This window comes from Cygnus atratus, chromosome 12, assembly GCF_013377495.2.
Source record: "Cygnus atratus isolate AKBS03 ecotype Queensland, Australia chromosome 12, CAtr_DNAZoo_HiC_assembly, whole genome shotgun sequence".
NCBI lineage: Eukaryota > Metazoa > Chordata > Aves > Anseriformes > Anatidae > Cygnus > Cygnus atratus.
In genome coordinates, this window is record NC_066373.1 from 13,889,917 (window position 1) to 13,909,790 (window position 19,874).

Sequence of the window (19,874 nt, forward strand, 5' to 3'; positions counted from 1 at the left end):
TACCTGCATGCTATCTTTTAATTATGGTATAAATAACTTCCCAAACTGTAAACTAATCTCAGGTAATACGTTTCTGTACAAACTCATAAATACACACATATCACACACTTTAGCAGATGGGCACAGCTTTCTCCCACCACTGAGCTCTGGCTTATTCCCACACCTTGCAGAGCTCCTTGTGAAGCTTGCATGAGAATTTTGGATTTCAGGCTGTCATCCTGAAAATATCCCAAATCAGCTGATGGTTCTTTGATTTCTACATGGCCAGCCTTTCCATGGAAATACTTTAAGGCTTAAACTCTGAAGATTATGATAACGTGTAAGGCTCTTTTCAATAGTCTGTTGATAGATATTACCAGTATATTTTCCTTCACGTTGTGTGCATAGTTAATACAAGACCTAAGTCCAGCCTGCAGCTGGATGGGAGGAAGGATACACCCAGGTCTGAAGTGCAGCTGTGCTGCAGGCTCTGTTTAAGCAGCTTCCTGGAGGTTCATGACTCTGTGATTGCCTTTGAAGCTGTGTGGATGTGTCCTCCTGAAGGGAGATGGCATCTGGGATACTCTGATGAATAAGATGTTTTGTTGAGGGGGGAAAAATTGCAAAAGGATTAGCAAATACAGTATCAAAACCAAATCCAGGCTCTTTGCCTCAAGTATACCATAGCTTTTTAACCCTGATTTGGAAGGATTTGCTTCCCCTTTGATATCCAAGAAAAGGATGTTCTGTTATGGTAACCTGCTGCTGGAAAAACAAAATGCTCTGAAGTGCTCTGAAGTATTGACAGTTCTTTGAAAAACGAAGCAGTCCAGTGTTCTTGTCGAATGTTTAAAATATTTATGAAGTTACAGACTAACTGAAACATGGAAAGTCATCTACCAACAGAAAAATTGCTGTACTGCTGCTTTTTTTTTGCAATAAGTTTAGAAAGGCTTTTATTCTGAAGCCCTTTTGTCTGAAGACTGCTTTCTTCCTTCACATGACACCCGTGGCAATGTTGAAAGTCTTGGCTGCTCTTTGCAGCTGACTGTGTGCCAGGAAGAGCACCGAGGTCTGAAGGAACCAGCCCAGTCCATTGACAAGTTTTCCTTTGGTCTGAAGGAGCTCTCAAAAGTGATGCAAGCAGCAGCTCTGTGCTTTCACTCTCACAAGCAAAAGGCCAAAAGGATCTCTCCAGATAGCTTTCTGAAGATCTGGATTACGTGGTAAGAGAGGTTGGATGCTGTTGGACAGCTCTGAGTCTTCACTGAGCACCAGTCAGCGTAATGTGGAGTCTGAACTCACTAAAGTGCCATAAACTGCTCTCCTGAGTCCTGACAGCATGTCAGTGGGGCATGTCTTTGAACTCTTGTGTTGCTACAATTAATGAAAAATCAAGATGTGAAAAGGGATCAACTGAAAGTTCTTCTTTTCCTTTTTTAAAGGCCCTTCAATGATCTTAACTGGGAAGGGGTACCTACTCATATGGCTTCTGCTCAGCCAGCTGTGTCAGCCCTAGCCCCCAAGCTTGTTTTCTTGTAGTTCTACAACATATGGGACTCCAATTCAGTAGCTGTTCTTTTCTTCTCCTCTGAGGCTCACAGAAAGCCAACCAGGCAGTGATTTCATTTGAGCACCCACTGAGGACACCTGATTTCCTTTGCTCTAGTTAACTGTGTAGTTTGCTTGTTTCTCATTGAGTCTGAGTAATTCCAGCCATAATCAAAGGAACAAGTTGACAGCGATCCCTGTGCTTCTTGGCCTCGTCTCTTCTTTCTCCTCCCATTTTGCACATGTCTAACAACGCTGAAACATCTCCCCAGACTGCGTTTTGCGATGTGTCTGTACACATTGGCCTGCTAAGCACTAGTGTTACTCTAATAAATAATAATAAATTAAAGATACTGTTAGGATTACTTGGGCACATTACTGGAGTAGGACCTACGTGGTATGTGTGTGCAAATGTGGAATTTTGGCACATTTCTGCAATAGTTTTTGTTGTTTGCTTGTTGTAAATAGACCGTGCTAAAGCCCTCTACTTCTAAAGTCTGTTCATTTGGTTGCAAAAATTCCAGGTTCCCTTTTTCAGCTGTTTTTCCTTGTGTTTTTGTTGCAGTCTGCCTGCATTATCTGAGGGGTGATGCCTGTGTTGCTGTTTGAGCTTTCCTCTTCCATTGGAAAGGCTTCTTCACTTGCTTCTTCTGAGTACAGGAAAGCCTCGGGCTGTGCAGCAGGTTCCACATCAGCCAGATCTCAGCAACTTTCAGACTGTGAACTACCATGAGATCTTTGTAAAAACAGGGCTCAAACGTCTGTAGGTGCGGGGCAGCAGAAGGCTTGACAATCCCAAAGGTCTTGAAACCTTCATGCAGAATGGGTTTGAGGTTAATTCTCTGTAAGCACATGCCCAAGAAGACATCGTCGATGGGGAAGAGTTCCACCTCTCTGCAAGCCCTGGATAGCTTCCTCATGGTACAGCTGGAGAGCAGAAAACCTCCTCCTCCTGCGTAGGCTGGGTAGATGCTGAGCCCGTACATGGTCTCTGGGATATAATATTTACTCTTCCGAACGCGGATGGGCCGGGCGTTGTAGATGATGTCCCCAACAAAGAGGTCCTCAGCGGGGTTGTGTCTCTCGAGGAAGTCAACAATGTTCTCGATGTTAACAAAAACGTCAGCATCGCCTTTAAAAATAAATTTCACGTTGTGGCAGAATTCAGCAGCCCAGTTCAAGAAGTGGATCTCCTTCAGGGTCAGGTTGAAGAAAGTGTCCATGAAGTCCCAAAGTAAAATGTCGCGGTATGTCTGACTCTCCTGGTGCATCAGGGTCTCCCATGTGGCCAGTGCTGTCCTATTCCTTGGTGTTCCCAGGAGGAACACTCTCTGAATCTGCTCCCCGTTCACCAAACCCTCCCTGCCCCAAGTTTTCCGGACGATCTCCCGTCTGTCAAAGTCTTCAACTACCGATTTGATAGCGATGAGCAGAAAGGGACCTCCGGGTGTTCTCCTGCATTTCTTGGGCTGGTTGATGAGGAGGTTGAAGTTCCTGTTGTCCTTGTTTAGGAGATAGCGCTGGAAGTTGAACGCAGAATCGGCTGCTGAGGCTGGGGTTGTAGTTTGGACCCTGGTGGTAGCTGCTTCTGTTCGTCTAACAGTGGGAATTAACTGGGGTCTGAGTGCTGTTGCCTCTGCTGGTGTGGGTCTCCCAGGTGCTCTGGGGTTGGAGAGTATTTGCTGTGTTACTGAAGGCTGCTTCTGGGTCGGCTCCTTGTGCCATTTTGGGACGAAATGCTCCAGCTGGGTGTAGAGTAAAGAGCAAAGTGCGACCACCAGGAGAAGAGTACAGATCGCATCCCCTTTGAGACGAACTCTCATTGTCCCCGCGGTCTTCCTGGGACTGCTAAAAGCTGTGTCTGAGCTGCCTGGCACCAATGTCCATCTGTAAATAAAGGCGTGGCATGTCACCAAGGAGGATTTAGAAAACTAGCCAGCAAATACGTTTTACTCATGGAAACACCAAGACATGTTAAGGAACTCACCAAGAGATGCACAGGTCCCAAACCTAACTCAGATCCCAGTGCTCTGTCTGTGACTTGCTTAGGTGTAAGTCACCAAGAAGTCATCCAACATCCTGAAAACCACTCCCAAAATACACCACAAATCTCTCTTTCCTCCCATGTCCCTCCCTCTGGAATGCATTTACCATTTCAGAGGCTTTTTGACCTTGCTCTTCCCAAAGCAGGGAATGATGGACAGTGCCATACTTCCATAAATCATTGGGTTTTAGTTCCTTCTGACTTGGTAACTGGCTGCTGACGGGCAGGTTTTCAGTAGCTGGGCAATCACTGGAGTTTTCCCCAAACGCAAAGTGAACTCTCAAACCAACTATGATTTATGCCTTCAGAATGAATACATTAGGCACACTCTTGAATGCACATAGGGCCCTTTTGCTATCGGTAATCTTTATAAAATATTAAATTGTTATAAGTAACTTCTCTTCCATTAATAAGGTTAGAAAGGGTACAGGCGCATTGCCTCTGCCAACCTGCTCCTAACCACTAAGCAAGAGATGCACAAATAAATCCCAAAACACAGAAGCAAGGCAGAGACTAGCATTAGGAGTGTTTTATTCACATATGAGAGGTGAAGCTGCCTTTTGAAATACAGGATTTGATTCTCCACTTACACTTTTCCCAAAGATGATCTGTCTCATTCCATCAGTTCTTCAGCTGCAAACAAAAAAAAAAAAGGAGAGTTACAAGAAGACAGAAAGCAGGATGTAAATCTAGTTCAGGGAGAGAGCTGGCTGTAGCCACACCAGCAATCTTTTACACTCCTATGTGATTTACAAATCTGTCTTGCCTGTTCTGTATTGGTAGAAGATATGTTTGAAGATATTACAGTTTGCTGTCATTGTCTTTGAACGAGCTGAGAAGATGTTATCCAAAAACTTCTTGAGCCAAAGCTGTCTGCTTGCACTGCAGTCTGTCTTCGCTTAAAGGACTGAAGCATTGAGGCAGGACAGAAGAGGGTGGAGGAGCCAGGACTTGTGGTTTTCTACACAATTTTTCCTGTACTTAACTGTTTTCAGCATTGTTAAACTTGAGAGCATGCGGGTGGATTCTCAGCCTCCAGTCGAGCCCCGTTGCCATCAGGCTGACTCACGGCTCCCAGGCAGCTACGGACTTGTCAGAATCGTGTATTCTGACCTAAACCAAGATTCTCTTTAGCTCAGTGGCACCCATTTTCAGCAAATCTTTCTTCATTGTCATGGATTGTGTCCCCTGCTAATTGTTTTTTAACCACAATTTCTGTATCAGGCATAAGATAAGCTTTTTGTAGCTCAAAATGAGATTGACGAGCCTGTAATCATGAAGCATTAAACAGTGGCACAGCCTTAGCCCCAGGATGGACACAGCATTTCAAGATTTATGAAAAATTAAAACTAATAAAAAAGTTGATTTCTTGGCCAGCACATTTAAAATTGTTAGATGCACATTTCTTGGATCTCCGTATTTGAAAATATTTTGTTTTTTTTCATCGCTATTTAACCCCCTCTCCAAGTTGCTGTTGAAATGGAGAGCAGTGTGCCGTCGCATGGTACCAGCTATCTCTTTTCCAAGCATAACTTTGCTGTGCCTTCTGCTTCCCTCCTAGGCCAGGCAGATGTTTTAACCAGTCCAGCTTTCAAGTTATAATTATCTTCAGCCTGGTGAAAGAGTCCCTTGGAATGCCTACAGGCTGTTTGCATTTTACATCTGTCTTGTGCACGTTACCCTTGGCAAGTCCTGATTGTGGTCTCTGCAGCAACCTGCTGTGTGTCTCGTGTGCTAAATCGTCCTTTGTCTGTCACGACACAGTTCCCAGCAGGCTTTCCTTCAAATTACCTTCAATAATTTTCCAGAAGCTGCAGGAAATGAAGCTGCAGGAAATAAAAGGCAAGTCCCACTACGCCCAGATCATGCCACTGAATTGGACCCACTAAGGAGACAGAAAGCCATGCTGTCCCTCTTATGTGGGCACACATCAGAAGCAACAAGTTTTGCTGGGTGATATTCAGATACCTGAAAGAGGGACCCTTTCTCAAAAAAACTCCTGGAAACTAAAATTGAGGAATTTTTCCTACTTCTGCTGTAACGGGATAGGCAACCACAGCACTCTGTAGGGAGCAGGAGATGCACAGCCCCTGGCAGGATGGATCCTGGCAGTGCTGGGATGTCTGGGTGTCTCTGCTCAAGCTCTTTGTAAAGTCTTGTTTCTTTCCCCATTTTAACAGCAATTTTTCTTCCCTTTTCTATGCAAAAGTTTGATCTTATTTCAGCTGCCAGGCTCCAGATGGTAATTAAGGAGCTGGATAAAAGTCCTGGCTCTTTGCTGTGTTTAATTTTATCAGCTAGGGTTTGGAATAAAACGTGCATGTCATGGAACTCATGATTTCCATGACTTACAGCTTTATCCTGCCAGCATCTCAGGATCTGGCAATAAGGGCCCTCAAAAAAGCCAAGAAAAGCCCTAAATTGTTACAAGCCTGGGCTGATAGCCCAGATTTTCTTCTGTGTTTTCATTTATTGAAAGAAAAGAATCTGAAATAGCAACTTTCATGCTGAAATGAAGCAGTTCAGCGCTGAATATAGACATTGAGTTTTCAAAAGGAGTTGCCAGCCTTTGATGTGAATCCTTGATTAAATTATATGGGTTTTCCCATCAAGGTTATGTATTTCCTTCTTCTGGAGGAAATGTCCTTAATTCTTATGCAGGTGTCAGCTCTAACCATGGATGTCAGTGTGGGAAAAGCTGTACTGTCCCTCGCTCGAGAGCGATTGATGACTCTGGCATGTCCTTGAGCCAAAAAGATTATTCATCCTCCTCGACACTGGGGAGAAAAAAAAACCAAATTTATGGGGCTTTCAGCAAATATTTGATGCCAGATAAAAGAGCACAGCAGAGTGTTTCTCAGCACAGCATCTTGCCACCCATCTACATCCAACGTGGATGCCCTTGTGCTGGGATGTTCTGGGGGTCTCTGTCCAGCTTGTGAAGCATTGCTGAGGTTATAAAGCTGCTGCATCAAATGGTGCCTCAGGGAGGCTGGTGTGACGGTGGGAAGAGGTGGAGGAGCCCTAGGTGACCCAGAGCACTTTGTTCCACAGGTAGTGCAAAGCAGAGGTGAGCAGCCTTGAGTCCAAAGCCATCCCTCCTCGTTTGGTCAAGCCAAGAGCAATCTGCTGCGGCCACCAGCCTCCTGGCTTTCATTTATTTAAGAGAAGGATTCTGAACGATGGCCAAGCAGTGCTGCTATAAAAGCAGTTAAATGATGATTTAAAAAAAAATGAATAAAAAACTGCTAATCCTTCATTCTCAGTTGAATGACATGAAGCTTTGGGCTCATCCTGGAAATTTCCTTCTCTTGCAGCAGCTGTCATGTCTCCGTTACTTGGCGTTTCTGCTCACACGTGGGGAAAAGCCTCTGGATCCCGTTCCTGGATTTCGGTCAAGACGTCTTGGTGATTCTGGCACGTTGCTTTGTGCCTGGGAGCGTGGTGACTCAACCTGCTCAGCCTCGGGAAAAGCAGCTGTGGTATCAAAGCAAACTGAAAATGTCAAGGAAGAGGGTCCAAAACAGCAAAGCGAGGCTGTGTTGGCCCCAGAGCAGTTTGCTGCCCTGCCAAGTGTTCCCACCCAGGTCCTCTTCTCCTTCCTGAAGCTGGAGTGGCTGCTGGTAGGTTTGGGTTGTGCACCAAAGGGGCCGTGGTTGCTGACGGAGGTGTTTTACCCATTTCTCTGGTAGATGAGCTAAAGAAAGCGTTGGGGATCCACCACCACTGGCTTCTATGAGTTTCTGCAGTCCTCAGGGGAACCTGGAAAATTGGGGGTGTCGGGGGTGCTTTGAGACAGCACTCGAGGTTTTGGCTAGTTCTGCTTTGTGTTTGTTGAACCTGTTTCATGTGAACAAGGCTCAAAACCCAACACTGGGGCCCTGCAGGCGGCAAGAGGGCTGTGTGCATGTCCCAATCCCAGCTTGTTTCCAGCAGTTTTTCCATCCCGGCTGTGCCTGCTAGCTGCCAGCAGAAGCTAGAATGGGCCTCCAGCAGAAGAGGAGAGTTGTGATGCTCTCTCTGCATCCCTGTTCCGTCTCCTCCATCAGCTCTGCTCTCAGCAGAAGCGGAATCATTTCTATGCAGCATCTCCCCATGTTAAATCCATGTGCTGCCGCTCACCTCCCTGCACAAAGTGTTACTGCTTCACTCAGCCCTGCTGCTCCTGTCCTGCTGTGTGAGCTCCCAGGGCAGGTCCTGGAGGACCTCACAGCAAAACCGGTGGCAAGAGGCTGTGCTCAGCTGTTTTGCAACCCTGCCTTCTCTGCCAAAGTGACACCAACAGGCTCTTGTGCTGGGAAACCACATGTCCTCATGACCACGTCACCAACTGCCATGTGCATCAGGTCCTGCGAGTGCTGAGGACCTCCTGGTCCCCCATAAGAAATCTGCTCCTTGCTGCAAACAGGTTTCTGCAATTTCCAGGCTGTCTGACAGCTACTGGGACTTCAGCAGCAGGTTATTAGATTTCCTTTTTTCTTTAAGCCTCGCCCTCCGTGCTGTCCCTCCCCTTGGCGCAGCTCTGGGACCAGGCTCCCCCTCTGCAGGCTCCGTGCTGGGCAGAGAAACAGAGCTGCCATTCACCAGCGCTGCTCCCAGGTGATGCTGGGTTTCCTCCAGACCTTCCCCTCCTGCTGGCAACTACTCTGGCCTCCGACAGCCCCTCAGGGTGCCAGGAGCATCCCAGGCTCCTTCAGACTCCTGTTGCTCCAGCTTATGCTCCTATTAGAAATCCACACCAGCGGATTAAATTAGATATGTTGCTGAACAGGCAAATGCAACGAGCGTGCGTTTTTGCACAACAGTTAGTTGTTTTGTTCCCTTTGAGTTGTGCCAGGCTGCCGTCCTCCTCTTGTAAAGTAATCAGAAGTGAAGTGCTAATGCAAAGGTTTCAAAATCTCAGCTGAGTTATCTCGGTGCAGGGCTTGCCTGCATTTTTCATCCCATGGGTGCCAGGGCTTTTTAGGGTGCCTGCAGGAAAATGTCAGCATCCAGTCCATGAAAACATGCATGAAACAACTCAGGTTTAACAGTTTGAGCTGGTTTTGTAGCCTTCAAAGTGAAAAAAAAAATATGGCTCTGTGTTAGTTTGCAGTCTGCAGTTCAGTTTCTATGTCTGGGTGTCACGTAACGAGCTTTTGTCTTGTATGGGTTCTTTTTTGATCTTGTTTGTTTTCCACAGGCAAAAAAAACAACAACAAAATCCTCAATGTTGATGTTTTATGTGGGTTTGATGCTGGACACATCCCTTGCCTGTGCGTTGCTGGGTATTTGTGAAGAGGCCTCAGCTGGAGCCCTAGACTCACAGAAGGGATGCTGAATGATTCGGTCGTGCCTAGAAGACGGGGCAGGCTGAAAGGCAAGAGCTGCCCTTTGGCATGTCGATTAGTGCAAAGCCCCAGAAAAATGAAGAAAAACAATCGCTAAGCTGCCTAACCAGAAAAAAGAGCCTGTCTCATTCAATTTTAAAGGCTATAAACAAACCAAGACCAGGCTGGAGGATTTAATTAGCTGAATGTCTTAGCGGAGCTTTCCCAGCGCTCAGGAGCGAGAGCCAGAGCCGGGCAAAGGCAGTGCAGGGCCGCCCATTGCTCTGCAGCCCCCGGAGCAGGCACCAGCCCCCCTGGAGCCCGGCACTGGGTCTCTGGGTGTCTGGCCACATGCTGGAGCTGCTCAGAGGTTTTTGGCCAGTGCCACGGCTGCTCCTGCCCCATGCAGTGTCACCACTGCCATCGCAGCACCTGGAGGCAGAAGCTGCGCTGGTCGCAGAAGCGCAGATCTCACTCCAAAGGCCTCTTCCAACTTTCTTGGCAGAGCTGCAAATGAACAGATGGGCTCCCTGCTGTTGCAAGACAGGAGCCCTTATTTATCTCCCTGCTTTGCCCCAGTCCTGAAACATGTGGTTTCATCAGCTTCCCAGCTGGCCGGCGCCGTTTTATCGCAGCCTCTCCTGCCAGCCTCGCTTTGCGACACCCGTCACGCGTTGGCCTTGCAGACAGCTGCTCAGTTCCCTTCTCTTAGCTTCCACCTGCGTGGGGGAAGCTTTTTGTCAGGTATTTAAACTGAAACAGTGGAGAAACATCAGAGCTCCTGCTCGGTGCTTGAAGGCTGGCATTGGAAACTGAGGGTTCCCAGCGAGGGACCTGCAGCATCCCCGTGGGGGACGGCACGATCCCATGGCCTTAAATCACTCAGGTCCATGTGGCGTGGTTTGAGAACAGCACCTCTGCTCATTTAAGCAGCGCAGGAGGAGAATAACACCTTGCAGGCTCATGGTGGGGTAAGGAAGAGCCACATCAAAGCAACCGCCCTCCTCTCCCCACCCTTTGCCTCTGACAGATCCTTTCCCTGATGTGGCACCACGAAACAGCGATGACAACACCTTGGCGGGGCCCTACTGCTACACCTGGGCACAGCTGTGAGAGGGACTTCACGCTGACCTGCTCCACGAATTTAAAACCGATTCCCAAGGCTTGAGCTTATCACAATCTGCCAAAAGCTGTTACAAGTCCTGATCGGTGACTTCCTGCCTCACTGGGACTGAACTTTGTTTTTCTGTCTCTTTTTACTTAAACATTCCCATGTTTCGCTCTGAGCACACAACAGCATAACCCCAGGGAAAGCTTCGTGTCCCCTTGCTGGAAGGAGACGATTTGCAAACATAACGTGCTGCTCGGGGCTGGGAGAAAGCCCTGCCTCGCAGCACTGCAGCCATTCTCTAAAGAAGCCCCAAACTTTCTCCTGTAAAAGCAACTGAAAACATGCAAAGAAAGTTCTTAAAGTAAAGCTCAACCCTTGCAGTATGGGGGAGTGCATGTTCGGAGCTGCAGCAGCTCTGCTGCGTTAGCGATTTTAATTGGGGTTTCTGCACTTAAAAACATCTCCAGACCCGCGATGCAAAAGGAAAAGCTGGAGGCAGAGGGCAGCGTGGCAAGGAGGAGATAGGAGAATCCCCCCCGCTCGCAGCCCAGCTCCCCCCAGCCCCTAACAGATACTTACATTCCCCGCGATCGCGCCGATCCTGCGTCCCCCCAGTAGTGTCCCAGCAGTGGGCTGCCAAGCAGGCACATCTGGATGCCGTTAGCGGGAGACATTCCTCAGACTTCAAGCGAAACCGAGGAAATCCTCGCCGAGCAAAGCAGGGCTGGGGCTCTGTTTTCACCCGAAAAGCCCCTACGGCTCCCCACGCGTGTGTGGGGCCAGCGGGGGCTCAGCCCACGGGGCTCCCTCCCCACGGGCACCGGCCGAGCATCGTGGGGCGATGGAGCGAGAGCGCCGGGGAAGGAGCTGGGGCTGGTTCCAGCGCCGACACGTGACGTGGCCTGGGGAGCATGGATGTCCTCCAGCCCCGCGGCACGGACGGAGAGGGATCGGACGTGGTGCCGGGCTGGGGGCTCCCAGTAATTCCTCTCTTTTACTCCTTAAAACAACCAGAAAAATGGGTAGGTTTTTTATTCTAATAATAGTTTTGTTGTCATTTTTTTTCTTTTGTAATTTGGCGTTTTTAAATTTTTAATCCCATTGTGATTATTTACTTGGTAAAGGCTCAAAATTAAAAATTGAGGTTTGGTTCAGGTCAGAAGGAAAATCCACATTGGGGTTGTTTCTTCCTTCTAGTAGGAAAGCAACTGGAGGTGCAGAGGCTGAAGAGAGATGTGAGGGTTGCTCCCAAAACACTGAACGAAAAACCTCACTTTTTTTTTTTTTTTCAATTAATTTGAATTACTTCAATACAAAATTTTATTTGGAGCCAAATGTAAATGGCCGTCGCTACCAATCTAACTGCATTTGCACTATTCCCTATCTCTTGGTTTCTCTGCAATGGAAGCACCAGCCCTTCTTCCTCTTCCAGATAACAGCCCCTTTAGTATGCTAAGTTTTTCATTTACACCAAACTTGTCATAAAAACGGGTTTTGATCTACTTGGTTGTTTTCACAGTTACCTGACGGTTTTTCAAACTTAATGTAATAATGCTTTTTTTATAAGTGTCTGTATTTTTTTTAATTCCAGCTCACATGTTTTGCTTTATTGAACACGATGTCACTGGGAAAAGCCACGATGTGAACAAGTTTCCGGAGAGCAAACCTCAGACACTGCATGTGGGTGCTCCAGGCTGGGAAAGCTATTTCCTCCTGATCTGCAGCTGTTTGACACGTAGCTGCTCCTTGCTGAGTAACGCAGCTGATGAGAAACCTCGGCCATAAATGTTACACACGTTTGCACTTTCCCTGTGCCAGCTCAAGGTAGATTTCTCAGTCTCCTCTGTAGCAGCAGCCCCGGGCTGTTTTCCATCCCTCCCCTGTGTGACAGTCACAGAGTTAAGGGCTGTCCTCCTTTGCTCAGAGCTGTGGAGCCAGGGGAACTGTTCCTTCAAACCATCGGGCTCTCACAGCCTGTTTCCACCGCATTCCCCCACCCAGGTTTTGGGACTTCCTGCCCTTTTCACATGGTGTTGTGTTCATTAAGTGCACCACGTACCAGATGTCTTCCCACCCCCTATAGTGTCATATTCCTGGAGGTGCCAAGCCATGCAGTTGGGGTACAGCGTTGTAATTAAAGAAGGGCTGATCTCATGATTAAAATACTGCCTTAAGTGTTTTAGGGTGAAATAGTGCTCTGTTCGAGTTTGTAGCAGAAGGAATTTCCCTGAGTTCAGCTGTCGGGTCAGCCAGCGGCTTCCTGTGCAAACCCACTGGAGAACACGTGAAGTCCAAGTTCGTTGCCTCCCCACCCACAGGGCTGGCAACTTGTGAGAAAGCTCACTAAGAGCGAGGATTACAGTGGGATTACAGTGATGGTGTGGGTTTGGAGGAGCCCCAGGGACATAATGGCACTGAAAGAAACACGGGGACTTCCGCCGCACGTCAGGTTTGGGACAGAACTCCCCTCCTGGCTGTATTTGCTGAAAAGCTTCATCTAAGCACTAGCTGGAAACTGAAAAAACACGGTGGATTAGCTTGGTTTTGACTTGAAATCGGAGCCATGAACTTGTAGGTGGGCCACCAGCCTTGGGGTGTCCCTAGAAACGTGTGACTTTAGGCAGGACCCTATTGTGCACCCAGCAGCTTCAGCTGGATGCTCCTCAGACAGCTGATGATACCCGACGTGGTCAGAACTTTAGCGAACCCCTTTCTTTTTATGACTCCATTAAGTGTTAGAAAAGAAAGTTTCCAAGGCTCTTTTAATCAAAACTATATATTTATTTATAAAAGAGAATGGAAAAAAATAGACCAAAGTGCTTTCTTCTATAAAAGACAATACCGTGGAGGTCAAATGCTTTAGACCTGAGTATACATGGCATCGCAGCCCAGAGCTGGAGATGGCTGATCCAGATCTGATGCTGAATATCACGGAAATTTGGAATTAGAAGGTCAGCAAAGGATTTTTCCGCTGATGACTAAGGGACTTAACCACGCATCTCCTACTGATTTCAATTAGAGATGTATGGCCAAATCTCTTCACTGGCTTTAAAAGTTCAAGCCCAGTTAAATCCAGAGAAGAAAAATATATAATTTTTTGACTCCAGGCCTTAAATTGCCTCACCAATTGGGCCCATCTCTGTGCAAAAGACAAACGGCCAGACCCTCAGCCAGCAGAAAGCAGCGTACTTCACCAGTTCCATTTATCCACTCCAATGTGGGTCAGACTGAAGAAATCCATTCTAGTATTCCCTTGGTTTTGGGTGTACAATAGCAGAAGTTCACAGCTATACCAAAATTTTGAGTTTAAGTAATTGAATTTGGAGCTCCATGATGCTGCATGAGCTACTTTAGGTTCTGAGTCGGTGGGGAGCTGCTGTGGTGCAACTCAGGGGTGGCACTAAGGTACCTGTGGAAATGGCAGAGGTGAGACAACACGGTCACCCAGGCAGCAGGATGTCTTCTCAGTGCTGAAGAAGATTTTGAAGTGAATGGCAAAATTAACCAGTAAGGAAAAAAGCACGATTTCCTCACACTGGGAAAAAAATCTTTGCCTGGAGCATCTTCAACACCAAGTACCTATGACTTCTCTGAACAAGTATTATTTTCCCTCAGCCTACACACTCTTTGGCCTTAATGGTTTCTATATCTTGACAGCGGTGCAAAGTTTTCTGCCTCAGTTTCCCCCAAATCTTGAAACAGAGACAGTTCTGAGACTTCCTAGCTATGAAACTCCAGCAAACTCTGTTTTACTTGAAGAGTCACATTTTTTCATAAAGCTCAGTAACCTGCAGTGCTCTGACATCAGGATCCCATTCTGCATTAAAAATAATCCATGTATCTCTCTTCGACTGTAGGGCTGAAACTGAAAACAGAAACCTGGAAAGCATTGCTACAAGCTGTCACTTGACATTCATTTTTAATTTGACTTGCTGCGAAAATCTGGAAGTAAATTTTATGATTTCTTTAAGTTCTGGCTCATGATTTTTAAGTGCTTCCGATCAATAATGCTGAAACCCTTTCCTTGTTTTCGAGTCAACTCGTCCGCTGCAAGCAGTTGTGGTATATGAGAACTGAAACTGCTAGGAGTGAGCACCTTCTCTACCCCTCTTGATTAATCTGCTGTGATTGTGCATCGTCATCCTCAGCAGGTAAATGAAAATCCATGGTGTTTTTAACAGGCATCTAAGAGGGCTAATGTTTTACTGACTCTGCCCTCCAGTGCACGCTGATGTTGTTTTGTTTTTGTGACAATTTTGGATCAAGGTGTTCTCTGAGTTTTCTTTATCAGAAACCTCATATCAAAGTCTATGCGGTGAGCACTTTGACTTTCACTCTCCTTTCTGTCCAGTTGAACGCTAGCTCAGCTATGCCAAAACAAGTCATTCAAATTCTCCTTTGGATGCATCTTTTATTCCTTCTGGCAGACTGAAAGGAGCCTCCTTCAAATGTGAAACACTGCTAAAGCTACAAAAACAATCTCTACCACAAAAAAGCCCTCTTGGATTCCTTCCTGTGAGCGTGTTTTGGCCTGGTTTCTGCTGTTTGTTTTACATTTTGTCTATTTCATTTTTTTTTATGTAGAACTGATTAATATCTTTATTTGCTTTTAATGTTGTGTGCTGGTTTGATGCATGTTCAATTCTGCTTCCTCCCCAGCCTCCCCACCACCTAATATTTTTTTCAGGCACATCTCAATACATAGAGAAGAGCTGTTATGGGATGAGGTCAAATTCAGCTGCAGCACTGCTCATAGCTTATCTCACACAGTAGACAAGAAGGAAAATAATCGAGATGGGAAATGTGGTCTGCACGAGTGCGCTCCTCTTTCAACAGCCTGGCAGCCAGGTAGCCACCTGGGATGCTTATTAGAGCCCTTGGGTCCAGCATTAAGCGCTGAGTTTCCTGGTGTAGTAGCCAGTAATCCTCAGCATTTAACTCTTTCTCCAGTTCTGCACATTGCTTTACTATCAGAAGTAAAGAAGACGTGCTTCTAATTTCTTCGACAAATCTCTGCTAATCTTTTTTTTGTTTGTGAGTGCTTCTTCCTATCCTGCGTGGTGTAAGATCCTTTGTGCAGGCACTGTGGTGTAAAGCAGTCCAGTCTTCTGGATTAAACAGACGTTAAGTTCAGAGTCAAGCCATAACAAAATGTCAAATCAATACAAACAACACTAGGTATTTGCGATCAAATTTATCCATTTCATCAGAAGGCACTTGTGAAAATTGTATTTATCTATGCTTGTGCCGAATAATACTGAAAAAAAAACATCTCTTTTAGCAGGAAGGACTCTGCCTGAGACCAGAATCAAGTTTACGTAGCATCTAACGTATGGCTCATAATGATGACTGCTCACTGAAAAGAAAGTATGAAACAGCCCCTGCTAAGGGTCCTAAACCATGCCACGTGCTCAGCACAATTCCACTATGGAATATCAGTGGAAAACCCTTTTCCTTTGCATCTCTGCAATGAAGGTACCTGTGAATGCTGTTAGAGATGATGATATTCCAGAAAGGTTGCCAGGAGCTCCAGCACTTAATGGCACTTTTGGGAGGGAATCTGTGAGTAAGAGGAAACACATATGCCAAGTGCTTGCAGAGTAATAAAATGCACAAGGTTTGCATTAAGAAGAAAAAAAGAGCATTCATGCTTAGTCCTCTGTAATACAGCAATAGCAGCAAAGCAAGTTTTTGGACTTTAAATAGATGCTGAAGAATAACTCTCATTTTGAGCATTAACAGATGATATAACAGCCAGCAGCTCACACCAGTGGGTCGCTGCCTTACAACTGTATATAAATGTGCATATGAATAGCTGTAGACTGCAAGCTTAGAAAGAGTCGTTACAAGTAAGACAGCAGGCTGTGCATACGATCTTGTTCTCTAAAAACATTTTTTGCAAAATCAAGAGCAAATCCACTTGCCCTTTAAAGTGTTTTTCAAGTTTCTGATGTGTCTTTGTGTTAAAGTTGTTGGTTTTGTTGTTGTTGTTTGGTTTGGTTTGGTTTCGGGGGGCGGAGTTCTTTTTTTGTTCATACCATTGGCTGGCTGGGTTGCTGCCAAACAGAGTTTCCCAGCCAGGGCAAGCTACCTGCTTTGAGGTAGGGTTCCATAGCAGCCTAAACTAATGAAGGTTCAGCATCACTGTGCTGGTCCCTAACTGAAACCTGGCAGCGGCACTTGCTTCCTTTTGGGGGGAGCACTGGTACTGCTGGAAGGGAGAGGACAGGACACAGCGGGAATGGGGAAGATGAGGCTGCAGCAACACTAACTTACAATGACTTAATAAAATGCCACGGGGTTACAGTCTTTGTAGAAATGGTGTCTGCATGAAGTCCTGCTTTCTTTGAAGCTAAGGGCAAGATGGAAACGGATTGACACCCTGAAAACCTTCTCCCCTTCTCTGACCCCTTCCATTTCCTTTCTACACAGTGTATGTAACCTTGGGGATCCAAAACCTGCAGACAAATGCCAGGTTCCTCAGGTTATGCTCAGGTTGTTTGAAGCATGCGGACCCAGACTGGATAGAAGCTGGTCATCTAAATCCTGCTGATGTGAGTCTTCAGTGAGCTGATGCTCTCAGCATGCATTTCGGAGAAGGTAAGGGAGCAACACCAGCCCCATGAGCTCAGATCTGAGCCCACACCTGAATCCAAGTTTGCTTTTCTCTTTACTAAATCACGGCTTTGACTCCAGCGAATGATTAAGAGGTGAGTTGTGGTTTAAAAGGCCACAGGTCTTGTCTATCTGAAAGCTGGTGCTGTCTTGACTGCCAGTGGCCTGATACTTGTGTGTATGCACAGGCTTTGCATGTGCTGGCAGAGCCGCTTTCTACACCTGACATAACTTCCACTGGTTGTTCCCATGGCTGGGAAGACCAAAGAGGGAGAGAATTAACAGAAACGTATTAAAAAAAAAAAAAAAAACATATCAGGAAAGCATAAGGAATATGTCAAAGGTAGTCAGGCTGTTTGCTGTGCTTCATGGGAACCATGTCACACTAGAAACTTTTTGCTCTGTGCTTTCTTATAGGCAAAGGTAAAACTCTGCTCTGTTGCAGTCTGCATCAACACACCAGGAGAGAGCAGGCTTATCTCGCTGGAACTGAACGCACAAGTCGGCCCTGGGTTTTGGGTGCCTTCTCTGGTAAGCAATATTTTCCCCTCAAAAGCAGGGCAGGTAAATCCAGGCCCAGGAGCTGATGCCCAATTGTCACACAGTGACAACGCGTCAGGGAAACACTCGGTGCAAATCCTGACCCTTGGGACACATGAGGAGCAAGCAATCCCCTCTGGTGAACTCAGCAGGCTGAGGGCAGGTTTTTAAGAAGTGAGTGAAGGCACTGGCAGCCAGCTGGTCAGAGGGGGCTTGCTCAGCTCTGTGGGCTGGGCTCAGGGTGGTATTTGATGCTGCAACACACTGTAGAAGAGCAGTTCCAATCTGCAGCCCATAGGGAACTTGCTGACTGAAGGACTGTGTATTTTTCTTCCAACGCTGTGTTTTCCTTTTCACAGATGCAGGCTTCTTCAGATTGGTGGGAAGAGCTGAATGCGATCTAGTCAATATATTATTGTTCACCACAGTCCAGAAGAGGCTGGGAATCGTTTTCTGAATTTAAGCTTATCCATATTGCTTGTTCAGTGCCAGAAATGTGTTCTACAGCAGTGATATTGTGTCCTGTGGAAGATTACAACTGTCCCAGGTAAAGGCGAATCTTCAGGTGGCGAGATGTGGGAAGGAGCTGTGCTGGGGACAGATGCACGTGCCACTGATGTTCCTTGTTTGAAGAGCAAAGAAGGAAAATGATTTAAAAAAAAGACTTTTCCTTTGTCTTTACTCAGTGTCATGCCTGAGGGCATAAATGTCTTCAATATAAAAATATATATATATTGCAGCCCTCCAGGTGATGGCCCTGGGCCACATCTGAAAAACACCAATGGTGTCTGCTTCCCATAGGAATTCTCTGAGATGCCTTCCTTGCTTTTCTCCTTTTCCTCCCCTCGGGCCCTTTAACTTGTCTGGCTGCTTCACTGTGAAGAAAGGAAGTCAGGCTGAAAGCCTCTCTCACCAGTTCATAGGAAGGTAGTTGACTTCTGGAAACAGAGTGAAATAAGGAACGTCAGAGCTTTGTGCTGGCCTCTGTGAGCACAGAACCTCTCCTCCATGGCACTGCCACCGACACAGAAACCTGCGGTGATTTTCAGGGCTTTACATTCCCAGACACTGGCAGCAGTCTCAGACACTAGCTAAAGCAAGGAAGCCCTCAACAATGCCACTGCCCTTTGGGCTCTAGGAGTCCTCATGGGAATGGAGGCCCAAGAGCTCCTCGGCCAAGCTGGTGAGACCATTTTCTTCCAGGGCTGCGATCAGTCGCGCTATTGTGGCCTTCTTCCCCTCTGACTGGATAAATCTGAGCAGCAGCTGATAGGCTTGTTCATAAAGTCCCTCTCGGTCATACTCAAGGGCCAGGTTATCGATGACAGGATCTCGCAGGGCCCGGCAGTTCCTCTGCAAAGAGCGACCCACTTGCTTCCATTTCTTGGACACAAGCTTGGCAAATTTCTGGTGGTCGTCTGGGGTGAGTGTTCTGTTGGCTGAAAGGAACAGACGGCAGATAAAATATAAGGTTTCATGGCTGATGTGATGTAGCCAGGGCCTGCCCAAGGTTTACTTGTTTTTTGGTGGAGCAGGGAGTGTGTTAAGGATGCAGCATGTTATTAAACAGCTGTGGAGCTGCTCTGCTTGTCCACTGGTGTTTTAACACCAGGAGAGCACTGAGCTGGGAGCAGAAGTGACAGCAGGGAGGCTAAAGGGACCAGCTCACCATGGGCAGGGGCTTGTGCACTCAGACAGCAATCCTCCTCTGCTGGAAAGGGAGAATAAACCCGAGTCAGTCTCCCCACGTAGTCTCCCTGCTCAGCATGTATGAGCTGGACGTGTCCCCTCAAGGTCCCCTGGGACGCCCTGCAGTACTTGTGCAGAGAGCAGGCGGGAAGCAAGGCGCTGTTCACACCGATCTCCACTTTTAGTCTGTGATCCCTAGGGACAGTGGTGTGGCGTGGGTGGCAACTTACCTGCTCCCAGCCATCTGCCCTGGCACCCCTGGGCTCCCTGCCTGGCTCAGGTCTTTCTCCTTCTGAAGTCTTTCCATGATATCAGGGCATGCGGGCTTGTCCCCACCCCACAAACTTGTCACGGTCTATTTTCTCTTTTTCTCCCCTGGAATGAAAATGCCTTGTAGTTTGCCAGAGGTCGCTCTTCTGTAATGGAAATCCTCTTTATTTGTTCATCCTCTTTATTTGTTTCAGCCTTTCAAAAACAACTCAGCCAGGCATTTCTGACCAAGGCCCCCTTCCCTACCTAAGCATCCTTAAAATACTGAAACAGAGACCAGGAGCTCAGCTGTTTAACACTGGAAGCTGTATACACAGTTTAAACACACTCAGAAAAAAAATAGGTGATCTCAAGCTAAAATTTCTGTGTGAGACTATCTCAAAGCTGTCTACAGTGGACAGACACCAGAGACAGACAGACAGACGGTGTGCCTCACAAAGCCTGAGCTAAGCAGTCCCAGCTGAAAGCGGGGCTGGTGACTTCTGTAGCAGCCTTCCCAGTCTGATCCAACCCTGTGCTGTTGATTCACCTCGACCGAGTGATGTGGAGGGAAAGAAAACTACTCTGTAATTCGTGTTTCAGTATTAAGGAGCTTTAAAATGTGAGGGAGCTGGAAATGGACATAGACTCTGAAGCATCTGGCTCTGAGTCACCCCAGGAAGAAAAGTGCTGAGGTGTATGGCAATATCTTAGTACTATTCCACCTCCTTCCTTACGGGGTGCTGCAGATCCTTGATTTACCTGAGGTAGACCCCAATATGAACAT

At 46.9% G+C, this 19,874-nt stretch overlaps 2 protein-coding genes and 1 long non-coding RNA gene across 6 annotated transcripts in view; 1 reads left to right on the plus strand and 2 right to left on the minus strand.

Moving 5' to 3' along the window:
- On the minus strand, nt 1–10,902 carry B3GNT9 (UDP-GlcNAc:betaGal beta-1,3-N-acetylglucosaminyltransferase 9). Its single transcript, XM_035543419.2, has 3 exons — nt 10,574–10,902; nt 4,165–4,207; nt 1–3,417 (listed from the first exon to the last, which is right to left on the minus strand). The coding sequence occupies exon 3, from the start codon at nt 3,351–3,353 to the stop codon at nt 2,106–2,108; it is 1,248 nt and encodes a 415-aa protein (XP_035399312.1). The 5' UTR covers nt 3,354–3,417; nt 4,165–4,207; nt 10,574–10,902; the 3' UTR covers nt 1–2,105.
- Nucleotides 10,883–14,782, plus strand: LOC118246385 (uncharacterized). Its single transcript, XR_004778148.1, has 4 exons — nt 10,883–11,016; nt 11,586–11,818; nt 13,852–14,145; nt 14,654–14,782. It is a non-coding gene; the product is annotated as an uncharacterized LOC118246385 (long non-coding RNA).
- Nucleotides 12,759–19,874, minus strand: part of TRADD (TNFRSF1A associated via death domain) — a 15,565-nt gene continuing 8,449 nt past the window's right edge. For 2 of the 4 annotated variants that reach the window (XM_035543431.2, XM_035543432.2), the window contains exon 4: nt 12,766–18,588. In XM_035543431.2, coding sequence (XP_035399324.1) covers nt 18,284–18,588 — 305 coding nt within the window. In that variant the 3' untranslated portion in view covers nt 12,766–18,283. Of the gene's footprint in view, nt 18,589–19,874 lie in introns of all 4 variants that reach the window. The other 2 variants (XM_035543429.2, XM_035543430.2) reach the window with 2 other exon arrangements.